This window comes from Xenia sp. Carnegie-2017, unplaced genomic scaffold (genome assembly GCF_021976095.1).
Source record: "Xenia sp. Carnegie-2017 unplaced genomic scaffold, XeniaSp_v1 HiC_scaffold_16, whole genome shotgun sequence".
In the NCBI taxonomy this organism is placed as follows: Eukaryota; Metazoa; Cnidaria; class Anthozoa; order Malacalcyonacea; family Xeniidae; genus Xenia; species Xenia sp. Carnegie-2017.
Window position 1 is genome coordinate 2,702,173 of NW_025813469.1, and position 26,332 is coordinate 2,728,504.

The 26,332-nt window shown below is 35.7% G+C and overlaps 3 protein-coding genes across 5 annotated transcripts; all 3 read right to left on the bottom strand.

The window, feature by feature from the left end:
- Positions 1-4: 4 nt before the first annotated feature.
- LOC124436765 (adenine phosphoribosyltransferase-like) lies at positions 5-2,347 on the bottom strand. The gene is made up of 5 exons (XM_046986726.1): positions 2,026-2,347; positions 1,304-1,407; positions 1,008-1,141; positions 489-567; positions 5-317 (listed from the first exon to the last, which is right to left on the bottom strand). Exons 1-5 carry the CDS (start codon positions 2,103-2,105, stop codon positions 181-183), a joined length of 534 nt encoding a protein of 177 aa, XP_046842682.1. The 5' UTR covers positions 2,106-2,347; the 3' UTR covers positions 5-180.
- LOC124436764 (diaminopimelate decarboxylase-like) lies at positions 2,165-8,400 on the bottom strand. The gene is made up of 18 exons (XM_046986725.1): positions 8,095-8,400; positions 7,518-7,585; positions 6,873-6,984; positions 6,556-6,643; positions 6,085-6,150; positions 5,906-5,939; positions 5,718-5,802; positions 5,012-5,070; positions 4,610-4,672; positions 4,426-4,485; positions 4,252-4,332; positions 3,983-4,066; positions 3,466-3,513; positions 3,288-3,335; positions 3,099-3,173; positions 2,802-2,898; positions 2,676-2,722; positions 2,165-2,468 (listed from the first exon to the last, which is right to left on the bottom strand). The coding sequence occupies exons 1-18, from the start codon at positions 8,264-8,266 to the stop codon at positions 2,403-2,405; spliced, it is 1,353 nt and encodes a 450-aa protein (XP_046842681.1). The 5' UTR covers positions 8,267-8,400; the 3' UTR covers positions 2,165-2,402.
- A 689-nt stretch (positions 8,401-9,089) lies between these two features.
- Positions 9,090-26,273, bottom strand: LOC124436184 (C-Maf-inducing protein-like). Of its 3 annotated transcripts, none has more exons than XM_046986132.1 (23): positions 25,763-26,273; positions 21,663-21,953; positions 19,185-19,313; positions 18,791-18,913; positions 18,093-18,182; positions 17,861-17,968; positions 17,275-17,355; positions 17,156-17,197; positions 16,570-16,679; positions 16,383-16,493; positions 16,119-16,184; positions 15,465-15,533; positions 15,035-15,100; positions 14,081-14,107; positions 13,724-13,772; positions 13,399-13,506; positions 12,424-12,540; positions 11,961-12,079; positions 11,817-11,838; positions 11,264-11,311; positions 10,571-10,717; positions 10,229-10,405; positions 9,090-9,894 (listed from the first exon to the last, which is right to left on the bottom strand). In XM_046986132.1, the coding sequence occupies exons 2-23, from the start codon at positions 21,906-21,908 to the stop codon at positions 9,844-9,846; spliced, it is 2,106 nt and encodes a 701-aa protein (XP_046842088.1). In that variant the 5' UTR covers positions 21,909-21,953; positions 25,763-26,273; the 3' UTR covers positions 9,090-9,843. The 3 variants fall into 3 exon arrangements, with proteins under 3 accessions (XP_046842088.1, XP_046842089.1, XP_046842090.1); XM_046986133.1 differs by lacking the exon at positions 25,763-26,273 and adding an exon at positions 24,953-25,025; XM_046986134.1 differs by lacking the exons at positions 9,090-9,894; positions 10,229-10,405; positions 11,817-11,838 and having other exon boundaries at positions 10,573-10,717.
- Between the last annotated feature and the right edge of the window lie 59 nt (positions 26,274-26,332).

A 26,332-nucleotide genomic window follows, 5' to 3' on the forward strand; every position in this document is an offset into this window, starting at 1 on the left:
TGTCTATGAATCAAAAAACAAAATTTATTTGCAAAACAAAGACAGTGAATTAAAGACTTAAAGCCGTCTAAATTAATTTATTTACTATGATAGGAAGAGTCTAACTCTTCACTACTTTACGCACGAACATCATACGTACATTGATAAATAAAAGTTTATCTTGGCATTCATAAGCTCCGTTTATCCTTTCAGCAATGAAATACACTTGACAGGTACTTTTGATGCACCGTTTAATTCCGCAATTTCATAAACAACAACACAACCTAATACTTTCCCGCAAAGCTGCTCCAACAATTTACAGCTTGTCAGTAATGTACCTAAACAAAACCACTAGTGTGCCTTCATGCTCAACAAAGTAAATGCCATTTTGCTGGCATGTTCAGTAATATCTGGCATGTTTAGTAAGTGCACTAAAGTTATTATATGCCCTCCCCTCCCACTGTAAGCTGTTTAAATACAGTTAGGATTCACAATTCAAAAGACAATACCTCCTGTTGCAAGAAGATCATCCACAATCACCACATTTTGTCCGGGAGAAATTGCATCTTTCTGTATTTCCAACACATCCTAACAAATTATTGTAAAGCCAGGTTTGAGCTTGAGACACTCATAAAGACCAATAAGGAAATAACAGGCAAATGGTATTATCATAAGAACAAAAAAATTGAAAGTTCTCTAAAGTTGATTAGTAAAGACGTCAGCTGACAGATCTAAATACTGCACATGCGCAGCACAATCTACTGGCTTGTAAACGATGATCATGAATACCTCAACTCTTCATTGAGCGCTAAACAATTTGGTTGACATATTTAAATGACTATGGCTCAAGTTCTGTTGCAGATTTCTCTAACTATGTTCTCGCCATTGTGAATTCTCACACTACTAACGCAACTACCATAATCTTTCCTCAACTATTGAAATTGCTGCAAAAATGACAAATTCCCTATTTTGGAAATCCTCACTCCTATTTCCTGGCTAGAAAAATCAACTGACACATCAATATAGACCTTGCCGTATTCCTTCTCCGCATCCACAGATATTGTTTCCCCTGGTAGTTTGCCCTGCTTTCTAATAGGGACAAAACCTATGCCCAATTTCATAGCAATTCCAGGACCAAACAGAAAACCACGTGAATCAAGGCCTAAAACAATGAAAAGCAAATAGAATAAGTTAAAACTGAGGTACGTACATAAAATCCAAAGATGACATTAAAATCAACATACCAACAATCACATCAACATTAGAACATTAAAATCAACATACTAACAATCACATCAACATTAGAACATTAAAATCAACATACCAACAATCACATCAACATTAGAATAATTCTCTTTAATACAATCAGACATAAGTTGAATAGTGGCTGAAAATGCCTCGTGATGTTTTAAAAGTGGGCAGATATCTCTAGAAAAAAATGACAATTGTGAATTTTGTGATGTGTTCAAAGTTTCCTACACATGTCTCTAGAAAATAACTCTGTCCTTTATAAACTGAAACTTGAAGACAATGTTTCTTGTTGCTGCAGCAACTTGATTCTGGATGAAAAAAATTGAAAATAAACCACCTCCCCCCCTTAACAAGTTCTTCTCTCTTCCGTGTGTACATTGCCTTCCATGGATATCTGAGACCAAGAACCTGCTTTCTCCCAACTTGATATCCATTTCAAATACAAATATAGTTTCAGTCTTCAACCTTTACGTCCTTTTTTACATGGGATAACTGAAAAAACAAGCTCATTTCCGCTTCTTAAAGACTTATAAGAGAGATGGTCAGATGGATAGTCTTTTGGGTATTGATGATAGATCTTTAACTTTTCATGAGTGACCAGTCTCTCTCTCTCTCTCTCAACACGTAAAATTGCTTGCATAATAAAGTTGAATCAATAACCATCAGCATGCATAGGAAAAATAGTAATCTATGACTATATATAACTATTTTCATGATACGTTTTGCTTGTACGATGGCTTTAATACTTCTACCAACATTTTTCGCAATACAGAAGACACAAACGATATTCATTACCTAAACAAAATGCCAGGAATTGGAAAATCAGGGATATTTCTTATCTGTGAGGAGATCAACTTTAGTTTGTCGTCCGCCATAATTGCAAACAGCTCTGAAAGTCATCTTTCAAAAGTATATAAAGATTGCCACACTGAAATAAAATAGCCCAACTTTATTTACATTTTTAGCCTAACAAAAGAAGTGCATTGTGGGAAAATCATTCTGACTCGTCGTATGACAGTGGCGTGAAATGTTCCATCTAGCTAGTGATTGGCCATTATTTCCATTGCAAGAAAGTATGATTTTGAATCGCGAGCTGTTGGTGTTGAGCTGAAACGTCATTTTATATCATTCCACAGTGAATGTAATCCAGTTTACAATTTCGAAGCCCCATTTCATTTTGGTGATAGCTGGTTTTTGTCTCCCCAAAACTTTAGTAACTCTTCCGTTGTTTCAGCCTCCTTAAAGAAAATCATACAAGAAATTAAATCAAGATAGAGTTAGACACTAAACCGAAGAGACGATGTTGAAACTTTTCATTACAACATAAATCTTTACGGCTTTAATTTTCCTTCAAAATAAGCAAGAAACATTTGTTGATAGGCAAGAACAACTTAAGTAAAAATTGATACTTAATTTTCAAAAAATGTATGAGTTAATTGAAAAACCTTCAGGACAGTAAATTCCACAGATTCATTCTCTCTTTTTCTGTAGCCTTGACGAAAAATTGTTAATTTTAGTAATTTGCATCTCCGCAGAGTTTGAAGAATTTTTATCTTTCACTATCAACTTACCAAATACGGAGGGTGCAAACCGACTACAATGTCGGTTAAAAACAGAGAGGGAGTTAGCACCACAGTCCAGCACAACAATATAATCACCCCTTATCACCTAAGGGTAAAATAGCAATGGAAACGAAATCAGTAACACCATACAAAGATTCACTTTAAAACATTCAAGTTTTAAGTATTGAAGAATGAATATGAGAATCTCTAGTCGGAGTCGACGTCCACTCCCCTTAGTTAAGAAATAATACGCCATTTAAAACAACGCAGAAATTTACTATCTCCACCCCAGGTAAGTTCTCTCACCTCAGGTAAGTGTATGTTGTACTTGATAACATCGCCAGAAAAGCACAATGGACCGGCAATATTGTAACATCGCTTCTGCAGAAATAAAAAAGAGATTATCGAGATTCATCAGACATGAAAAACTCAAAAATTCAGAAAAATTATTTTTATCAAATACAGGCCAATTTGGATGCCTGGCAATAAGTGTACCTTTCCTGTTTTTAGACATCCATCACTGTCGTAAATTTCGATTCTTCTCTGTGGTGCGAGAAATTTCAAATTGTATTTCATATATGATTTACTCTCAAAGAACTCAATTGCTCCACAAACACAAAGAATGAACAAAAAACAGGAATCAGAGACTTGAAAACTTGCACTTTCTTATCACCTGATATTTTCGTTGATTTGGACAATAGCACGTGCGCATGCACAAGTCCTGCAAACATAACACATGACAAATTATGACTATGTTCAAAGATGGATCATTTTCCAATTTTTGTCAGCTTACAATCAACCACGATGTCTAATTTCAAAAGCTTTTAAAATAACTAACTTAATAGATAGGCAGAACTGAAATGCCCCGTGTGTCCAATCAGAAATGTAATCAAGAAGCCAAATGAAATAGAGTTGAGAAAAAAATTCCGAGCTCTTAAAGTAGATCCAGAGGCGTAACTAAATGTTGATTGGGGTGAGGGGTGTATATTCCTATATTCAGTTGTGCCCTACTGAAATTCAATTCACTTTCAAAAGAAATCAGTAGGGCACAACGGAATGCATGAATATGCACCCCCCCCCCAATTAACGTTCTAGTTACGCCTCTGGGTAGATCATGGTTAACAACTGATCCGGTTTCACGCTTCAGTACTCTCCTTGCGTCAAGGTTAAATTTAATAAATCTTTCCTACCGCTCCAATATGACTAAGAATGATGTCAACATCTTCACTTCCCGACTGTTTCACATATTCCACCCTGCTGGCCAACCAGCCTGTCTATATAAATATATACTATTATAAATAATGTTTTGTTATAATACGTATATATAAAATCACGAAATTCATAAAAAAAGTTAAGGAATCTGAAATTTCAGTGTAGTTAATTTTGAATGCTTTCCTAAATTTTGTAGACCCTTACTCTTATGGCACATGAAAAAACTACATCGAATTGAAGGATATACCTTGGCATTTAAAGCTTGACCAAACTCAGTGACAACTCGTCTGAAGACGCCATTGGAAGGAAATAATTCCGGTATTATCGACTGAATGAAAAAATTAAATACATGCAAAATTTTAAGTAAAAGGTAAAAGTTCTTTTGACTCAAAATTATGATGGCATGATAATATCAACTCACTTTTAATTTTCCGGCGTAATCGTCAAACGTCGGACTTATTTCATCATCGTCTCTGTTCACCTTGATGCAAAAAATTGAAGAAAAAGTCAGATTGAAATACTTTACCATTTAAAACTGGCATTGAATGGCGACCACAATGCAAACACAATTTTATTCAAGAGTAAAAGGAAAGAAAAACACAGACCGGTAATCCTCCACCAATATCAAAAACATTGACTTGATTTCGGCCAAGATGATCGTTCACTTCCTAAAAACAAACACTGAAGACGATTTACACTTTTCAAAAACTCTTCTCCGTATGCTATGAGCTCATTCTCACTCACTTAGTACGAAATACAAATTGCTACGTGCCAACTTATCAATGCATGACAAAGCCATTTCTCCATCAAAGGCAAGATTTTTGCAACAATATTTGAAATCAAGCAATCATTGAAGAGAACTTTATACAAGGTGAAGAATCACGAGACTGTTTTGAAGCCTAACTCAGTGAGGGTGAGTGAGCTTTTAGAATGCAAGTGTCCGTCTCAAACATAACCCTTGTCTTCTCTCATAACTTTAAGAGTTTTAGCTGTGACGAGAAACGTACCAAGGCAAAAAGGACAGCTGTTCTCAAACCATTGGCAAGCTCTGTGACGCCGTAGGACTAAAGGTAAGAAAGCCAAAAATGTATAAGATTATAATAAAGTTGTGAAGCAAAAATACTTCAACATGGCTTTAAAGAAAGTTCAAGGAGCATTGAAAAGTAGGCATGCTTAGGGACCGCGGAACCTGCTGAATAGTGTGTGTGTGTGTGTGGGGTGGGGGTAGACAAGGGCGGATTATCCAGTAGGCTAAGTAGGCTTAAGCTTACGGGCACGTGCTTTCGAGAGGCTCGTTGTATCTAGACGTAATTAGGATTTGAACATTTTTTCTATTCTGGGCTAGCTAAATGGGCTTATCTTAGATCATTTACGCTGTTAAACACCTAACACGCAATCGAATGCAGTGGAAAAATGGCTTTCGTACTATCTACTGTTCAAATGCGCAATACTCAGAACTCATGAAGTATTGGCTTTTTCCACAAGCAAAGGAAAACTGAACATAGTGGAAGGAATAGTTATTACTTAAAGGCCCACAACTTGGTCTTAGCCTACAGGCCCCCCCGTAATTATTCATTCCCCGCTGTGTAGAAAAATAGCACGAGAACACTCTTTATACGTACGTATGACACCGAATTTTACCCTAGATAAACTACTTGTCCATTGAAAAAGTGGAGGGTCCATGTTCCCATCCAAGTTCTAGCATTCATGAATGAGATCCAATATGAACATGCATTGCGGTCAACCATGGGTATTTAGCGTAGTATTCTAACACCTCTCCCTTGAAATGCTCATTCAACTATGGTAAGAAACGTTGGTTAGTGGGATGAAGAGGAACATCAAAGGTATCTGGTGGATATGTAAAAAATCTACATAGTTGAAAATTTAAAACACACACACACCGCCACACCAAATTTCGATGTTGCTGTTGCAGTACTGAAAATAAATAAAACGAGAATAATGTTACATAAAAAAGGCAATCTGCAATCGTTAATACATCTCAAATTGTTCATGAAAATAACTGTTTGAAACAAAACAAAAAAATGTCGTCTACACTGAGTCAAATAGCTGCATCACAGACCTTAGTTCGTGAATTTCTCCTTTTCCAACAAGAGGATTAACACGAAGCCCAATCGTTGAATTCGTCCTAAAAATATTAATCATAAAATTAGCTATTGACCATCAACACAATGGGAATATAGTTTTGACGAAATTTCAGTCTATGTACAAAAAACGATATGTTTACATATGCACGCAAACATGCGTCGATCATTACTCAAATCTATTCATTTTATATCTTCTAAAAATATTTATCAATAAGTGTAGCTGCTGACCACTAACAACATGCTGGTAGTGATGTCACAAAATCCTTGTCAACTGCAACAGTTGCTAACAGATCTACCTAGGGTGACGAGTAGCTCATTATCAACTAACCTATGACGTCATATTTGTTAGTTTAGTTCTATCAGAAGGGATATGTACTACTTAGGTATCACACATCACTCATCGATGCATATTAAAGTTGATAAGATTTCATTGATAGCTAACTTACTTCTTAAGTTTTTGCAATTCTTCGTTAATGATGTGGATTTCTTGAATGCTATCTGCATTGATATGAATGCCTCTCTCCAATGCAAACCCTTGTTGAAAGGAATTGATCATCAAGTTGTAAAATTTAGTCAATGAAAGCAAAACGAGCAATTGTCTTTTTTCGAAAAACCAAAATTCATATCAAAAACTTAAAATCACAATGATATTAATATCACGATTTTAAACAATGACAACAACACATGAAATACACTTATAAAAGTCTTTATTTCATAGGCTGTTTACCACGAAAAGATATATTTTATAAAGTTAATAACTCACTAATTTCTGAAGCTGTTTTAACTGGGGAGTCATAGACAATTTTGTCAGGCAGGAAACCGACCTTCAGACAATTTAGGACTTCACCAATAGAAGCACATTCAGCTCCAAGACCCTTGCAGAAAAATACCAAAAAAATTATAATTGAGTTAAGAAAAATTTTACAGGATTGCAAAATAAAATAAATTTCAAATAATATTAACACTATAAACACAAAAATGAGTTAAACTAAATCAATTAAAAAATGAAACATAAGTCATTCAATAACATAATCAATACACAGGACATAATTAAATGAAGATATGATCTTCGCACTTTGCTGGACAATTTAAGCAATTGTCTCATGAACCTGAAAAATCCAGGTGACTCAATGGGATTTAACATTCTTTCATATGACATTCCTTTCACGAGAAAACACGAGCCCAACAAAATTGACCTGCTCTCCACTGTGTGACTTCATAGCTCAGTTGGTCAGAGCACTGTACCGACATCGTAGAGGTCATGGGTTCGTGTCTCGTTGAGTCACCTGAATTTTTCAGGTTCATGAGACAATTGCTTAAATTGTCCAGCAAAGTGCGAAGATCATATCTTCATTTAATTTCAAACACCGCACTCCATATAACATTCTTTCATATACACAAGACATACCTGTTTCATAGCCAGTTCAAGCATGTTGCATACTGGATTGGACTTAACAGCAATAGCGTGCATAAAGCCTGGTGGAAAAGTACGTATCATAAATAACTATACAATCACAATAGATGAATACATGTCCAAGTTTGAGTAAAACAGGACTAGCAGAGAAAAGGGGTTAACGAGCCAGACTGTTAAGTTTGTAAACTGCGCACCTAAAATTCAAAATGTATGTGCATAAAATTATTTTTTTCTCAAAGTAGAGCACCCAAGATCTTTTGTGTGTTACAACAAACTTTCCAGTCTGGTTGGCTTGCAGTTGCAGATAATCCTTTGATTGAATGGCTAGTTCTCAAGCATACTGCTTCTTCAGCCTCAACTAATTTCGTTCAAGATAATTAAATTTCATGGTGTTTTACCAACTCCAAAACCATACAATAAGACATAGCTAATACTAGAAATGCAAGCTAAATATTTAGCATAATTCAAACGAACAGACAAAGAGAACAGCGAGCTACCTCGCTCGCTTACACAGGAAAGACAAAAGTAAAACAGTAAACAATACACATGCTCATTTCCATTCATTTCATACCTTTGCCGAACGCATTTTGCACATTTTTTAAGCCATTTTCGAACACATTCAAGTCGTAAAACAACGCTAACGGTTGCGTTTTACAGGAGTGCAAATGAATGGATTCTGGAGAACCAAGAATTCCAGTCGTTATTGCTGATTTCAAAGCATAGGGCGCTGTCTTTCCAGACATTGCCTTAATATGACTAGAATAGAAGCTGAAATTTTACACATTCATCAGCCAGTAATATTTAACACTTATTGACTAAGACCGAGGTTTGACAATATGTGTATATATAAATCTTGCTGCTAACGTTATAACATAGTGTTACGCGAATCGAAAATATATTGACAATTTAGACGCCGAACTTTGAGCCTGGGAACGAACGTTTCTGTAAGGGAGATTTGCATATACGGAGTGGCAGCACTGTTCTGATTGTTTTTTTGGAAACTATAACGAGACTATCTAGACTCTACGTTTATGTCTAGCTTTACTTATGTCTACTTTTACGTCTACCTTATTTCTAAATTTATATCTCCTTTGATGTTTACCTTTATACCTGCTTTTGTGTTTATATTTGTGTCTAGCTTTATGTGTAACTTTGTGTCTACATTTCTGTCTACTTTTATGCCAACCTTTATGTCTACTGTTGTCTACATTTGTGTCTACCTTTTATGTCCACGGTTATGTCTACCGTTATGTCTACTTATACGTCTACCTTTATGCCTACCTTTATGTATACCTTTGTGTCTACCTTTATGTTTACCTTTATGTCTACCTTTATGTCTACCTTTATGTTTACCTTTATGTCTACCTTTGTTTCTACCTTTTTGTCTACTTTTATGTTTCTCTTCCTTTTAACCTTCGTTAATTATCGGTTTTTGTGGGTTGTTGACGGTAACGACCAACGAGTACATCTCCACCCCAGAATATCGAAATTTAATACAAGAAAGACATTTCAAAAAGAAGACATGAAGGATATTTTGAAGACGACATGAACGACATTTCAAAAAGATGACATGAAGAAAGACAGTTTTATCCTTTTTTTGTTATACAGGTATGTAGTTAAATGCTATTAGAATATATGACTCATCATATCAACTGAGTAAATCACATAGTTTTACATAATAAAAAGCCATGTTACATGACGAAATACACAAGTAGCTATATATAATACAACTAACATACACAGTGCCAATAATTGTGACAACTATTAAAAATACTAGCAGCAATTTAAATTACATTTTAAATATATACATTGAACATCATTGGGGATTCAAGCCTCAACCTCACCAGTGGGAAGAGACGAACTGCAGTTATTAGTTCTGTGAAAAACACATACGCACAACCATAAATTAATACAGCAACAAAGACGACAATGCACAGGCAATCACTCAAAATTGTTCCAGCCAATTCTTAAAACTGCACGTTTCGATCATATATGACCATAGCATTCAATTTTCGACTTTTCCTATGAACTATGTCATTAAAAAGTATTTTCTGTTGCTCAAGAATGCAACGATTGGTTCCTCGAAAGTGCGATTGCCAATAAATAATAATTCACTGTACATCCTTTTGTACACATTAAAAGACATAAATTGTCGGGAAATCTCCAAGTTCCCAATAGATATACGACACCTACGACAAACACGGTCGTGAGAAAAGGGAACTGGTTCGAGAGGACTCATATTACACGTCACATTCTCTTCACCAGCTTAAATGCATAAAGCAGCGACACTCAAATCATGTTCGTCTTCAACACAAGAACATTATACATCGGTATATCTGACATCAAGTTCCTCCAACACCGGCAATTTATTCTGTTTTGGAAAGAAACATATTTGAGTAAGTTACTGCACAACTTTCAGTGTTACTTGGCAGACAGAAAAATTGTGTTCTACGAAACTCGAACGGGGATCTAAGTTGGACAAAAAGTTTCTATAACGTAAAACAATCCCAATAAGCATTTGAGATTTGACAATTTCCTAGGCCCGAACGAAAAAGTATAGGTCATAATCCCTAAATATCCCCAGTCATCCCCACATGGTTCCGGTAAGTTTTACAAGCATTTTACAATGGCGCCTCAAATGATAGTTGATCTAAGTCCATTTTGCTAGCGAGCCACTTATCAAGGAACTTCTGCCTGCTACTCACCTTCAACTTTTCATACATCACAGGTGATAATTTAGTACTATTTAAGTTAAGATTCTTCAGACTAGTGAGTATAACGAGAGAGGCAAGACCAACATCCGTAACTGGCGTCTCGCACAGATTCAATGACTCCAGCAGAGGTAAATGTTCTGCCAATATTTGTAAACCACTATCACCAAACTAGTAAAATTGAAAGGCATGTTTAGAAATTTATGTGAACATTGAAGTATTAGCTATAAGCAAACTGTCCTCTATCGATAGGTTTTGCAACTGTTCCTTATAAATATATCTTGAGTGGTGACGTCATCAGCTACTTACGTATTGGTGACGTCATCAGCTACTTACGTGGGTAGACCATAAGTTGAGATGAATTAGTGTTGGTAATTGGATAAGATATTCGGCACACGTGCTAGTCACGTGAGTGAAGGCAAGGTTAAGTGTCTTCAGATTACCAAATGACCCAGATTTGATAATGCGAGCAAGATCTTCATCCTGTAAGACGTAGACAAAAGTGCGATATGTCGTATGGCTTGTAACATCAACTTCAAACTTAAATTATGTTTTTAAAATAATTTCAATCAACACAATGCATTTCCATTTATTTTCTCTAACATTAAGCTACATGCGACATTAACAAGAAAAGCGTCATTTAAGTCCATCCTTGTATAGTATGCTATACCATCCTTTTGCTACAATATTTAGAAGTTATGATACACAAGAGCCCTCTTAAAAACACTCAAGATAGCTCCAGTACGCTTAATTTTTCTGCCTTTTTTCAAGCACGCGTCCTATGTCCCTTCTTTGTATCGTTCTATCACCTAATTTTTTTTACACTTTCTATTGATCACGTGAATGAACACTTTGCTAACGGTAAACTAGTGCGTTTATATGAAAAGTCTGATGTCACTTCAAAAAAATCTCAACATATGTGAAAGTGAAACGTTATCGACAAAAAATGTATCTGAACATACGTAAAGCTCGCTAAAGTTACATGTTGGGCACAAATCTTAATATTAAATATTTTCATAGTTAACTTACCGTAGATTTCGTTGGTAATGTCAGCATTGTAGGACCACCACGATTTTGCTAAATGGGTAGAGAAACTTGGTCAAACAAAGTAAATGTGTAACGTCATGTTCTCAATGATTGAAATTTGATAGGATAATTGATAAGAACGCAAATATACTAAATATGCAACCCCTTGCAACCTGGAAAGTTAAACGCGTGACGTACATTACCAATATCAGAATCATTAATATAGACTTAATTATGTAAATGTCCAATATCAGTCATCAATAATATACACTTATTGATGTCAATTGCCAATTTCAGAATCAGTAATACAGTTTTAGTGATGTAAATTCTAATTTTACACAGTTGTTGGTATAACCTAATTAATATTAATTGCTGATTTCAAACAGTTATTTTAACCTAAATACTGTTAATTGCTGATTCTAAACAGTCAATATCATAACTTAAATAATGTTAATTGCTGATTCTAAACAGTCAATATCATAACTTAAATAATGTTAATTGCTAACATTTCACAATCAGTAATATTGTACTAATGATGTAATCGCTAACATCTCACCATTTCACGGAATCTCGCTTTCCTGTACAAAAAAAAAGCAACGTCCATAAAAACATGTTTGTTGAATTTACGTGTATTTTCGCGTGTGAAAAGTGGATTATAAATAAATTTGAATGACGATGACAATAAAATAAGTTGCCGTACTTTTCACACAAAACTTCATACGCCTTCTTTCCTTCCGATGAACTTTGCAAAGTCGAAATGATTTGAAGTCTTTCTTCTTCGCTCGAAAACACATCGACATCCAACATTTTCACTAAGACCTACATGAAGTATGGCAAAACGTACCAGATATTATGAAAAGAAGATACAGAGTACGTATCACTATCGGCTTTAGCAATACTCATCCGCCATGTTTTTAGTTAATGCCAGGATAATCAAACTTGGTAACTTTTATTGCTAGATCCGCTCTCATGCGGTTAGACAAACGTATATACATTCAATTGTCGCGACAATTTGGAAAAATGGGAAAGCGTTTTGATTATATCAAAGCAATCTTGGTAATAAATTACGCACAAGTGGTCAGACTAGCTACTATCTACAACATATGTATTTATTTCTCAGCGCCATCATCAGAAATTTAACAATCAAAAGGCGACTTACTTACCTCGATACAATTCTTGTCTCCCCTCAGTGAAAGCAACATAAATGGTCCCAACATTGTTCGCTTTAACTTTGATAAAAATTTTTTCTTATTCACACAACAACGCATTATCTTACCGACCTAAAAAACGAACGTAAATTATGTCCAGTAAGGAATGAATTCCACAATAAAAGTGTCTGCTGCAGTGTCGTCATAATTGACTCTACAACCTGCTTTACAGTGGAGTAGCCAGCTCCATAATTGGGGAAAGGTGGGTGGGTGTTTGTCACCATCTTGAAATGAGGCAAAAAGCAAAACTCAAAATGAAAAATAAGTTAAAACAAAGTTTAAAAAACCCATCCTATCAAATCGTTTAAGAATCAAACCTAGACTATCAAATTTGCGACTCTATATCAACTCAACAAAACCAGATATTAGTCGTAAATATCGTCAGTTTTGCCACCTTTCAAGATGGAGACTCATTTCAACTTGCCTCACTCATTACTATACAATTTTTGCTGAGTCAGATACCTAGTAGATTGGGTTCTAGGTCATTGGTTCTGCAGTATTAAGTTCACTTGAAATCGATTATTTTCAGCGGATTGTATCAGTTCATATATGAATTTGTGCCACCCACCCCCCGCACAATTATCGATGCTAGCTACACCACTGCTGCTTCATAAAATTGAATTCTTAGAAAATTACGTTGGGTGGAATGGGCCGAGTTACGTTTACACATATAGATGTAAATAATTATAATTCATATAAAGTAAATGATTTGAACCAGGGAGTATCGTTACATGTTTGACTCTGAAGATGACTACCCTTAAGGTTGTCGAAACGTCAGTCAACAACAACACCAACAGTCCTTACTAACCTGGACGATCTACATCCATAAACATTTATAATTAACATAATTAATTAAAATGTAAAACTTGATGTTTTTTCCATCGAATCTCGTTCTCGTCGAGCAAACTAAACTTCAGAAGGATGACTTACCATTTTGGAGAAAAATTCGCCATCATCCGTACAACAAATGCCACCGGGACAAAACAGATCAATCCAGCCATCTTTGCCTTCGCGAACAGGAAGAACAGTTTGATGAACCTGCACAAAACTTTACACATGAGAAATTCTTAAATATAAACTCGCAAGGTGGGGATGTATGGTAACTTGCGATGTATTGGCAGTCAAACCAAGATTGTAAACCCCTATATCCTGGTCATGATGTATTCACCATATAAATATCAACATAAGATACAGTTCAAAGACGTTTACATAAAGTAACTTACGAAGAATCAATCTCTATTCATTATCATCATACCTCGCATCTGTTGTCTTCGATAAACTTATTCACAAGAACAGATAAACATCTGAAGAAGGAAAATTGTCGTTTTTGAATGTGTTCATGAGCACACAACAAAAGGCGTTGTTAACATAGTAATGATGAAAGATTTTAGCTGCCAAATATTGCAATATTATTCTAGTTCAAGATCCAAACAATACTAAACGTTTTGTTGGAGAACGAGGGAAATATGTCAATTTCACGTGACTAACGACCAAGTGTTTCCACTTAAGGGCACGACATCATAAAATCGAAAACGTGTTCATGTCTTCAAATAACTCCTGTGAAATTCCAAATGAGCACATGAGCTCCAATGAAAAAATGAAATCAACTCACTTGACAAACATGGCGTCTTTTAATGTCCTAAACAAAAGTTAAACAATTCTTATTTCCAAGTGCAATGCATTGACCAGTCAAACGAACTGGCTGAAATCCAAAGTAATATGAACGCATTATATAAAGTCTAAAAAACTTTAATGTTTGCTCCATTGAGATGGTGTTGTATTAGATTCCACTGATATATATAAAACTGGGTAATGCAACTTAGTGCTTGACTTGAAGCCGGGCGGCCATATTGGACTGTCCACTTTTTCAGTTTTTAAAATGGTTTTATATAACAAACTGCTACCGTCGCATTTATTTTGGATCATATGCTTTACTCTTGGGACAAAAAAGGATTATTACGATCATAAGATTGCAATAGAAAGGTTTTAAGCTAAAACTCGTATTTGGTAAATTTCATATAGAAATCTTCTCACGTTGCTTAAATATCATAATAAAATATTTGGCATGATTTCTGAAAGAGAAAATAACAAGAATACAAAATATGATAAAAATTCATTATAAAATATGCACTAGAAGTGGATAGTCCAATATGGCCGTCGCTGTCAAAAGTTGGCTTCAAAATTTTCAAGGCACCAGAATAAGGTTGCGTTATCCAGTCTTTATATATATCAGTGGTAGATTCATAGAGAGTGATAGCTAGCTCGCTAAGCCAAATCCTTACTTATAGCAAAGTATAGAAACAAACAAAAGTCCCACTCTATTAAAAATTATTGTGTAGCGCATATGTAAATAGGCATGCAATTACATGTATAACGACAAGTAAATTGCATTTCTGACCAATGAGAACGCTGAAATGGCAAACCGCAGCTTGTACTGTAATTAAAATACAGCACCTGTGCTTTTAGCTAAACTTCAGAAGACTATCTCTACATTCATCAACAGATGGTTTACAGGAAACAAATTTGTGTCAACTTACTCCTAAAATGGCAGTTTTAGGATACTTACTGTTTGGGAAACGGAATGGGCTGCAATAACGTGGCCAGAGAAGGTCTCCAATCGTCAAATTCTGCTCTGTTTTAAAAAAGAAAGTTATGAAAATTGATGAATCAGCATTCTTTATTTTTACGCTAAATTCTTTGACTTAACGACAATTTCATAAAATATAAAATGAAACGTATTCCGAAAAAAGACATCTTGTCAACTCGAATTTAAGTTATGATCAAGAAAATTTAAACTGTAATAATTCGGTTTTATTTAATGATGGTCGATGATGGTTTTGAAGAAGAACCGACATATTACGTCTCGGCTATAACTTAAAATTAAGTTTATAAGACATCTTTTCTGATTATGTTTTATTTTATATTTTACGCTCAACTTCCAGCGATTTATCTGAACGCGTCCCGTTTATTTCAAAAAGCTTTAAAGCCTCACTCACAAAGCTTCCAGTACGGTCGTATAACACTTTGAAAATCGATCACGAATCGCCATGTTTTTGATTGTGTATCTGCAGAACAAATATGAAACAGTTCATGAAGAAGAACAAAAAGTTCAAAGATCAACATTAAAACGCTTATCGAGCAAAGCAACAAGTTTAGCACAAAGCTAACGAGTAGAGGGAAGCATTATTCAGGAATGGGAAAATATGACTCTTTCTTTGGAAGTTAAAACTTAGGGGGTGGGGGTGACACGATAGCTGACTTGAACAATACTTGAACCACACACTCCTACCACAGTGAAGTAATTTGGTCAGTTTAGTTTTTGCCGGTATACGTGTTGAAAATGGGAAAATATGACTCTTTTTGGAAGTTAAAACTTAGTGGGTGGGGATGACACGATAGCTGACTTGAACAATACTTGAACGACACACTCCTACCACAGTGAAGTAATTTGGTCAGTTTCGTTTTTGCCGGTATACGTATTGAAAATGGGAAAATATGACTCTTTTTTTGGGAAGTTAAAACTTAGTGGGTGGGGATGACACGATAGCTGACTTGAACAATACTTGAACGACACACTCCTACCACAGTGAAGTAATTTGGTCAGTTTAGTTTTTGCCGATATACGTGTTGAAAATGGGAAATGTCATCACCTGTTTAATAACTTTGGATCCGTGTTGTTGTCGACGCTCGCACATACTGAAACCCAAAGTTCCTCTCTAGAAATTATCAGAATTATTACAATTATTATAATTATCAGAATTATTACAATTATTATAATTATCAGAATTATTATAAATTATCAGAAAATTTAGTTTTCGATGCTTTAAAGCAACAAGCTCCTCAATAATGAAAGCTTTAAGTAGCCACGTAAGGCGATACATACATTGCCAGATCAACTTGAAAACAACACTTACAGTTTGCTACTATTACTATTGTCGAAGGACGAGTACACGCCAGCAAGGACGACGGCTACCATATTTGGTAAGACTCGAGGATGTGGACATACAGTCGCGGGACTATGGATACTAAAATATATAGAAAAATTCAAAAAGCTTCAGCGCTATCGATTTAAAGTGTCCTTTCAACAACCTTTTATCTCACCTTGAAACGAATTCCTTGACAGCACTAGGATTTTCCTCGCCACCTTGGTAAAACTTTGCGTAGAGGAAATCCTGAACAAACATTCGAAGATGCGGGTACTTTCCAAAATCCTACAACAGGAAAAAACACGAGATTGCCAGAAACATACCTAAATAAAACGAAACGAAAGGCCCTCTTTTTGTTATACCAAAGTAATTTAATATTTTTACGCAAAACATCTCCAGAAGCGAACGGGAGAAGTAAAACATGTTGTTATTATGTTACATTCACAGTGTATTCAGTTTTAAGAACAAATATTAACCGTCATGCTTTGCGTTACCGAGTCCGACATTTTGTGCTCAAATCTTTCAGTGTTGATTCAACGAGGGAAAATAAGCCAAGTTCATTTTCAAATGAAATGAACAATACAACGTTTTTCGAAAAAGTCGCAAGAATACAAACACGGAACAGTTTCCTCGCTTCTTTGTATTTTGATGTACAAACGTCAGAAACATACATCACTATGTATATGAAGCGACTGTAAATGTAGAGGCGCAAAGAATGACGGTTGAAACTTCAAAATTGGGTAATTCACTGGATTTCTTACCAATCCTGTCACGGGCAAAACACCTCGTAGTATGTCACAATGCTGAAATGGAAGATGTACATTTTATCGATGAAAAACATCCAGAAATGTTACAAAACCTTTCTGAAATACACACATACCATGTTATGTTTCAATATTCTTTGAACGGCCGGCGCAAATATATCCATAATTGCGTTGTTGTGGTAGTTATCTTTACAATGCTAGTGGAAAAAATACACAGCCATGAGTTAGGTCCCAGTCCTCCACACAGTCAAACACACTCGCGGGAAGACAAACATGTTAATGTCTTTTTCCTGAAGGCGGAATTTTCCACGTGCTAAGCGATGTTTGCTAGATGATTGGTTCTCAAAAAATATTCAAATAAAGACTTCATTATCTACCAATCAAGCACGTTGTTAGATATTTTGCGCGAAAAACTCCGCCTGGTAGAAAACAGCTTTAACTGTCAAGCACAGGAAGAGTACGACTACGACAACGAGTACAAAGTTTGACCGTGTAAGAGAATGGCACGAGGAAGTTTGTTGTTGTCGCAACTATGTTTTCGCGCCAAAATTACGTAGTTCGTACTCGTAATCTTTGCTAAAGCTCTCTAATATGCATTTTGAAAGTTGAAAAAAACATACACAAGCTTTACTAATATCGTGATGTTATCATAAACAATTGAAAGCTTACACTATGAGGAGCAGGCCCTTCTTGTAACAGTACCTTGCTAAAGAACTTGCATATTTCTGGTGAAAGTTGTGTATAGTCGAGAAGTTTCGATAATGACAATATAATGCTCTCCTGAGCAATTAGCGATATTCGAGATCCGTGCTGAATAAAAAAATAAAAATGTCCTGGTTTTTTTTCAGGGAAGACAAAACAACGTCTTGTGAGACGCAATCGGCCTTTCTGCTATGAAGGAATTTACTCCTAAATAACGTTCATTTGACAGTACCTGAGCCAAAATGGTAGAAACGATTTTCAAGGGGGTTTGAAAGACGGCTTCGTCTTGTATGGGACATGATAAAGAGTACGAAACAAGCTCCTATTAAAAAAGTGAAAGTTTCAACATATAGCTAGAAATCGATAGTATGATGAGCATTGGGTAAGCACTTTTTATCACCTTTAGTCACTCAAAATTCGATGTCTCTTCTAGAATTTTTTCTCTCATGTCAATATTTTAATTACAATATTCTTTAGGTAAATATTATTTAAACCACTTGTCGTCAATCAATTCTTGACGTGAACAAACAAGTTTTATGGAAAATATCATTTCAAAACTCGTGTTCAATTCTTAGCTGGATCACTGGAATTTTCAAAACACGTTGCAAAATCCGTACTAAGAGGGAGCTCCAAAGCTCATTGGCTGATGGTAATTAATTCAAGGTGAACTGTTTCGATAAAAACCTACATAGCCGCAATTTCGGTCCGAGCGATCCGAGCACGCGCAGAAAACTTAGTAACGATGGCTCATTTAGAACAAGAGCGGAGTTAGACAAAACGCATGCGTGGAAAATTGACCAAATCCAGCGTATTTGCTACGTATTCAAAGAACTTCTTTCATACATTGTACAGGGCTTCACTGTTAGTAGGAAGTACGCCTCTAAAATTTAGCCGAGCATTCATAAGGTACGTACATTATAAATTATTTACCTTCAGCTCTTTAACCAATGATTCAGGATCATTGATCTTATTTATCAATTTCCTGTAACGAAGCAGTTGCACTTTCCATTTCAAGGAATGAAGCCACTGATCTCGATGATAAGCTGTGGATGTCTGAAGTGTAATCAGATAAAAATTTACGTGCTGAATATCTGCTAAAAATAGTCTTATTTCCATTTACAAAGATCCATTGCAAAATATTATGCTTAATCTAGGAGCAGCGGCGATGCCGGTCTGACTTTTTACCAGCTTATAAACGCTTATAGTATTGTGTTTGTTGAAAGATAAACATTTGGAAAGATTATATTTCTAAAAAAACGAATAATGATTTTGCATAGCAGGTGTAAAAACACGCGCTTGCTTGATAACTATCTAAACGACTGACCTTAAACAGTAACGATCCATCCGGTACGGCAACTCGAAAACAGAAATGTTGACCAGCGTCCCATCTTGCCATGACATGCGCTTCGGTAATATCTTGATATGCAATCGAGTACTCCATAAAGCCAGAGGGCTACCGTAAAGTTAAACAAATAATCATCAAAGTGCTCGTGAAGTGAAGTTATCGCTTTTCAAATTATGGTTTTAGTCAACAGAACTTTTAAATTTAAAGTACACCTTCAAAAACAGTTTATGAATATTTGTTTTCGTTCTTAAGATATTGAACAAAAACAGAAACTGTGTTTTAAACGAAAACATTAAAATACTGAAGAATCACAAGAGACCGCGTGTAAACATAAAGTCTACTGTCAAATTACCAAAAAGTTATGCCTAATAAAACTACAATTCAAAAAGTAAAATTTTCCCTTCATAAGCAGCACTTTGTATACAATGGATGCTTTGTATACTAATCCAATCTTTCACGTTTTAAATTTTTCCTTTTGGCTATGCATTTTAATAATTAACGATATCATATTCGTCACAATTCATCAATGTCCTAAATATTCATCATATATCAATTAAAACACCATTGTTTCCTATATTTTTAATTAAAAGTCCATACGCCTTTCCCAAGGATTATTTATTAACAAAATATCCCCAATGATTATTCATTAGTTCAGGAAAAATTGCAAAGTTCATGCGGTTTTTGAAATTAACAATTTCCAAGTGACACACACCGACAGCTTAGAACTTTCTAATTTCGGCAAAAATTTATACACGTGCCCTACTTCAAATAAAACGTTTTTATAAGATTTTCTAACGTCGTATGAACTAAGGCCTGTTTCAAAAGTCGAATTTTGCACGTGTTGAATACAATAAGCAATTTAATTCGAACGAATTGCAAAATTTGACTGTGCATTTCAAACGTCGAATTTTGCATGCGTCGAATGCAATTATTAAACGACGTCTTCGCTTCATCTCAATCCAGACTTTGTTGTGAGTAAAACGCGAGAGCCAAATTGTATTCGACATATGCAAAACTCAGCGTTTGAAACGAAGTCGTACTTTCGTCGCATAAAGCGACCTAAACGGTCGAATTTAAAGTTACGATTAAAGCAGTCGAATTTAATTCTTTCATACGTCGAATTTCAAATGCATTTAATTCAAACTATTTTATTCGACACACGCAAAATACGACGTTTGAAACAGACCTAACCGTTAAAACAGAAACAAGTTGTTGTCAAGCACATTCCCCCCGCAACAGAGTTCTCGAAGTGTAAACTGAGGGGTAATATCAAAGACCAATATGGGCCACTTTCAATCACCATGTTCAACTTGCTTCTAAAATGCAGCGTGACAATGCGAGCTTTAGCAATTTAGCAATAGGAAAATGAAAAAAAAACACCTAACGTCATTAAGAGAAGGCACACGCTTCGTCTTTTCCCAAAATTAAATTTAATTTGCAATTACTTCACAAGTTCAACAGGAAACAGCGCTAAGCAAGCATTTTCCTCTTCTTGAAACAAATATATTTGACATGCAATTATGGCGTAACGGGTGCTGATTAGCGAGCATATGTATTTCACAAAAGCATAGAATGTACAGAGATGTTAAAAAATAAAAGTCGAAGTAATTTTCGGGGGAAATATTTTTAATGTAAAAGTTAAAATTAAAATTACGCGAGTAAGAAAATTGAGCACACAATTACGCGGAAATAAATGCGTAAAAATGTTTATACTTCGCCAAAAAAAAATTTAAAAACCGCTGCAGAAGATTTTAAACGGTGGCAAGCCACAATGCACGAACGGAAAGGTGAACCGAAGTCGTTAGAATAGGAAATAACACGCCATGCCCATATCGTTTTCATATCCGTCGTGATATTTCGCAATATTTATTTACAACGTTGTAGTTCGACTTCTTCCTAAAACAAACGACTTCACCACGCAAATAAAAATAAACACTTAGCGGTGACCTCGTCCTTCAAAGACGAGAACGCGAACGCTGAGGATCTTAACAATGCTACGAGGATGAAATTCAAATAGTAAAGTAAAAGAAGCTTTTGCTGCTTGTACAATTTCAATTAAGGCTTCAAACTTAAGCAGCTGTGATTATAGAGCGAGGCCGTTTAGCTCGATCTTGTAGCGCGACTTAAAGTTAAAGTTATCAACATTAAGTTCGAGAAATTCAGGGCAAATTAAAGCTCTCGGAGCAAGCTAAAGTAGAGTTCACGAAACGAAAAAAAATTGAAACGGTAGATAAAACGGCCATTAGTCATTAGTGTGGCTGTAGCTGAATGTCCGCAAGAATGCTGTTGATAGTTCAACCGCTCTTGTGAGTCGAGTGTTATGAAATTCCATAGATAAGATTCGATGAACAAAACCAAGAAAAACCCTACCCACGCCTTGGTGAAAACAATCTGAAAACTGAGTCATAAAAATTTCATAACATATACTAAAAGCTAATAATACAAAATGCAACTTACGATGTTGGAGTACAATTGAATATCTGCCAGTACGATGTGATGCGATTCCCATTTGCGAAGAAATTTTGAACTGAGTATTTTGCTCAATATAGTCCCACTATGATTTAGTCGACAAACTTGGATGTCTCCTTCGTGAATGAGTTTAAATTTCATACAAACACGATCGCTTGTAGGACCCACTGGGCAAACCTCGTCCTTCGCATTATGGCCAGCGAATTTTCCGTCATCATTATTATTAGTCGCCATATTCTCGTTGTCAGTCTGAGCAAGAGCTCTGTAAGTCCCTGCACACTGGAGCAAAAAAAGTTAAGAGTATGTAGCTTTTGGCACGGCGAGAAAAGACAAAGATACACAAAGAACGGGAAAGGCCTCTTAGGAAACGCAAATTAAGTAAGCCTCGTCATACGAGGAAGGAGCGACGCGTTGACAACTATTATGAATTGTTATCATATAATGCCACGGTGCCACGTGACAACATTTTCTGGTTTATGTATTATTCAAATTCGAGATCGAACGACAAAACGAAATCGCGTCGACGACAAAAACAGGTTTATAAACTTGTTTGACTTTTTGATGGCGTGAAATTTTCAAGAGATTTGACTATGAGAGAACGTTCAGAAAAAATGGAATTGTGTATGCAACGCAAACAATTTTCTTAGTTGAAAGTTGCGAATTGTCAAAATGACAATTGTCGCGCGTCTATCGAGTCAGCAGGATTCAGGGGAACTTTATAAAATAAAAATAATAAAACGCATGCGCTGATTGGTCTATAGCTGTGTTTCATAAGCTTGAGGAAATCGATCGGAGTTCCATCAATTCAAACCATTCAAAGAGAAACTGCAAATCGTTCACATGTTAGGAGAAAAATTAAAAGTAATTAAAACTGTTTTAAACGTATTTGTTTCGCATTATTGCTATTTTATAAAAGAAAGAAAAGATGTTTTTCGTGTTTGCACTGGCTTATGCAAACCTCGAGTCGTTTGGGAGAACTCCGTATTTGGTCTCCAGTTCTCCCGAACGTCTCATCGGTTTGCATAAGCCGGGGCGAACACATAAAACATTATTTATTTATTAAGTAAAATAAAGCTAAACATGCGATACTTAGTATAACATTTTAAAGCCTAAACTATAAGTTGGAATATCGTTGCTAAACTATTGGTCAGAGATTTTTGACCATCATTACGAAATTGTTTGTCGATACATATTTTTTTTGAGTAAAAGGTACGTAAAGTAGTCCTTTCGTTCCTATAAAAATGTACATAATTTATGGCTGCAGTAATCTTTTCGTCTCTTGTTGACAACATACTTGACGCATGCAATAAAAGTGAAGATTTGGCAAATAGAGAGTCATCCCCGAAATACCACAAACGAAATATTTAGTCAGTCATAACACCTCATCGCAGAAAGTTTGCGGAGAAAAGCCTTCAAGATGTTTCTAATGTCAACACACACGTCTTTCTAAGGAACAAGCTTTAGCAAAATTGATAAAGAGTTTTTCAAAAAAAATAAAAAAATAAAATGGGAAGTATCACTGCGGTTATATTGCCCTCTTTCAATTCTTTCTTCTTTCTATATCATCGTCAAAATATCGGTGATTTTCAAGTTGCCCGCCCCCGGCGTGAACACGCTGATTGAAACTTCAAGTCCATTAATTGTATAATTAAGAATGAAACTTAAAACAATATTGAAATAATTCCTTCTAATGCCAAGATAATCGTACTTCACAACAAGATTTCATTTAATAAACCGCAATGACATCAGATCGCTTAATGAGCACGTTAAAGGCGTTTAAGTAATTGTTGAAACAAACTTTAACGTAAAGTTGAAACTTTAATATCAATAATCCTACGATCAATTGTCAATTTTAACAAGCTGTGGGAACATTTTGCCAGTGATCAGGAATATCCACAATTTTCAAGCATTTTTTTTCCGGCCCAAAAAGACAAGTACAGTGGGGCGGCCTCTGAGAATGTTGCGTGCGTTGTAAGATGAAATATTGTTTATATATTCGATTCCTATTTTCAATATCACACCGGAGAACTTACTTTTGAGCTTATTAAACAAAAAGAAACTATTTTATATTTCATGCACTCGAGTCTCGACAACCGTCGCTGTTAGACTGACATCTTACGATAGCACGAAGTTGGACGGTAACAAATTTTTGTGGAAAATGTTCACGTTGATACTGTAGACCTTGCTGATCTACAGTGACGAATCATATATGTGCGCATGAAAAATTCTTTAAAAGATGCATAATGTGAGTTTTGTTCTCACAATCCCAAGAGTTTCGATGTGTTATCATCATATTCGAATTTCCTTTGACGAAGCACTTGAGTTCTCGCGAAAACCGTTTAACGTCTTAATAACACGCTATTGCCATTTCTCTGAAATTCTAAATCTTTCTAAAGACAAGTGACTTTGGACAAGTCATATATATTGTTTTCCATGTTAACTCTTCTTAAAGACTACAAATATCTGATGAAATATGTTCAATAGGTTAGCCCGTTGTAGCGTAGAGTCCTACAACCCCCTCATTTGATGATTGCCTAATATCTTGATCTTGCCCTTAATAGGCTTATCTTCGTTCTTATCATGCCCGAAAGCCTAAATTCTTTGAAAATCTTGTAGTGGATGGAGCTGTCCGACCTTATCTGTGTTCTATTTTTTGCTCTAACTTTTCAATCTGTAATCAAACCTGCGACTAATGGCGAATGGTCGGCGCTCTTTCTTCACAAAATGTTTTTTCTGTTAGTTTTTACAATTTGACTGGTGTAAAGAACGAAACTCTTTTTCCTATCAAAATAAATTGCGTTTATGTATATTGAAACGAGTCAAACGAGTCACATCCGTACTGTGGACTCCATTAATTTAGAGATGACCTTCAGGGTAATACATTTCATAAATTCGTCTAATCGAGGGTCGAACGACTAATTATTTGTGAGCGATTTGAATGTTGAAACGATGACAATTACATTGGTGTCCATTTTTTGGAACAAAGTTTACTCATACTACAAGCTTACAGTTCAAAGATTTCCTAAGAAACTCGCTTTGATTATACTAGATAATTGGAAACAAACTTTCTACACTTTAGTTCATTACTTTTCAGCTGCAAATGCTTCCCATATCGTATTTCCGACTATGATTCCGTTGATTAGAATTTCAGTGTAAAACGACAAGTCGAAAACATACGTAATGAATTCAAACGAACCATTCTGAAAGTAGCAATCCCTTATTTCTAAAACGTTGGAAAAAAAGCTTCATCTCTTCCTCGAAGCTTCATCTTGACTTACATTGAGGTCAATGACATTGAGGATTGCGTTTCAAGAGATCGTCCAACGCAGCAATTCATTTTGATATAAGTTGAGCGACAAAACCCACATTGAAATTAGCTACAAGCAATCGAGAGATGTTCAAAAAAGACAATGAATGAAGGAGTTCTTCCCGGATGTATTTAAAACAATGTAAAACTTGTTTTCTTTCCATATACAATTTAATAACGATTCACGCCAATCGTCTGCTGTGCGGGCGGGAACAATTAACAAAACCGTGATAAACACCGCTGTGGCAATAATGTATTATTTAGGCAACCGAACGAACGATTGCGCGAACGTATGTTTCTAAAAAATAAAGCTAAAATCGATGCTAACGGCATAAAATCTCCGCTTTCAGTAGCTTTTTACATGCAAAACACGGAGAATTCAATGATTTCAACGAACGGAATGATGGCGTCAACATCGCTTAATATTGTAATCAATTTTCGGTTCTTGATTTTCATCGTTTCACGACGGCTCTGAAAATTATTTTACGTACATTTCAGTTGGTAGAGCAGAAATGCTGGTTTGAAAAATTGTAAAATGGAGTAAGCACGACATTCCTCCGAAATATCACCATCATTCAAACATGAAAAGCACGATGTTTTAGTCCCTTATCATTCAACAACAGCCATAAAAATAGTATATTTTTTGAAAGCCGAACTAAACCTGCGTTCACTTTGTAAATTTTTTTATAAAGTGAACGAGCTATCGGTGTAAAGTAGGTAAGAATGTAAGAAATAAGATGTCGCAAACAAAAGATTCTGAATGTTTACCAACTGTACTTACATTTCCCAAGGAACTATTCCTTGACTGATTATTGTACGCCGCGAAAGACTTTCCGCCTTTCCGTTGCACTTTAGCGAACAGATCCAGCGTGACGACGGATGCGGCTCGAATCCAAAAACTAATGACTCGTAATGACGTCCCAAGACTCTCAGTCAAAACACGGGCAGCGAACTCCAAAAGCCAAAAAACTTCGAGTATGCTAATCTTTCATACATCAACATTAGCCAACGGCAACTGATCCTCGAGACGAAAACGCTTTGAACTGATATTGTTCGTTATCTTGCTAAATACCGAGCCAACGCAAACGTAGGCGCGTTGAAAGTTGAAAAACAGCACGTCAAAAACGATACGTGTAACCAACAGCAATTGATCAAAAGTACGCAAACATTGAATATTGTCGTTGAAGGCGAGTCACGACTCCGCAACACGTCTATAATCATTATGCGTCGTGCAGCCGACAAACGAAACCATGACAGGTGTCTCCTGGTTTCATCTACTGTCACTGGCCGCATCCTTTATATCCAAGCAGACGCACTTTTAATCTAAATTCTTCTCTCATACATGATTAAT

What these genes read in the sequence shown, in the direction of transcription:
- LOC124436765 (XM_046986726.1), bottom strand. Translation starts at nt 2,105, where the DNA reads ATGGCGGACGACAAACTAAAGTTGATCTCCTCACAGATAAGAAATATC. An exon ending in CGGAGAAGGAATACGGCAAG is followed by an intron (nt 568 to 1,007) that starts GTCTATATTGAT and finishes ATAATTTGTTAG; the next exon opens with GATGTGTTGGAAATACAGAA. An exon ending in TGATCTTCTTGCAACAGGAG is followed by an intron (nt 318 to 488) that starts GTATTGTCTTTT and finishes GGTTTTGTTTAG; the next exon opens with GTACATTACTGACAAGCTGT.
- LOC124436764 (XM_046986725.1), bottom strand. Translation starts at nt 8,266, where the DNA reads ATGTCTGGAAAGACAGCGCCCTATGCTTTGAAATCAGCAATAACGACT. An exon ending in TTGAACTGGCTATGAAACAG is followed by an intron (nt 6,985 to 7,517) that starts GTATGTCTTGTG and finishes TTTTTCTGCAAG; the next exon opens with GGTCTTGGAGCTGAATGTGC. An exon ending in TTCTTAGTCATATTGGAGCG is followed by an intron (nt 3,514 to 3,982) that starts GTAGGAAAGATT and finishes TTATGTTTGCAG; the next exon opens with GACTTGTGCATGCGCACGTG.
- LOC124436184 (XM_046986132.1), bottom strand. Translation starts at nt 21,908, where the DNA reads ATGGCGACTAATAATAATGATGACGGAAAATTCGCTGGCCATAATGCG. An exon ending in AAAGACGCCATGTTTGTCAA is followed by an intron (nt 13,773 to 14,080) that starts GTGAGTTGATTT and finishes TTCCTTCTTCAG; the next exon opens with ATGTTTATCTGTTCTTGTGA. An exon ending in AAGCGAGATTCCGTGAAATG is followed by an intron (nt 11,312 to 11,816) that starts GTGAGATGTTAG and finishes CTACCCATTTAG; the next exon opens with CAAAATCGTGGTGGTCCTAC.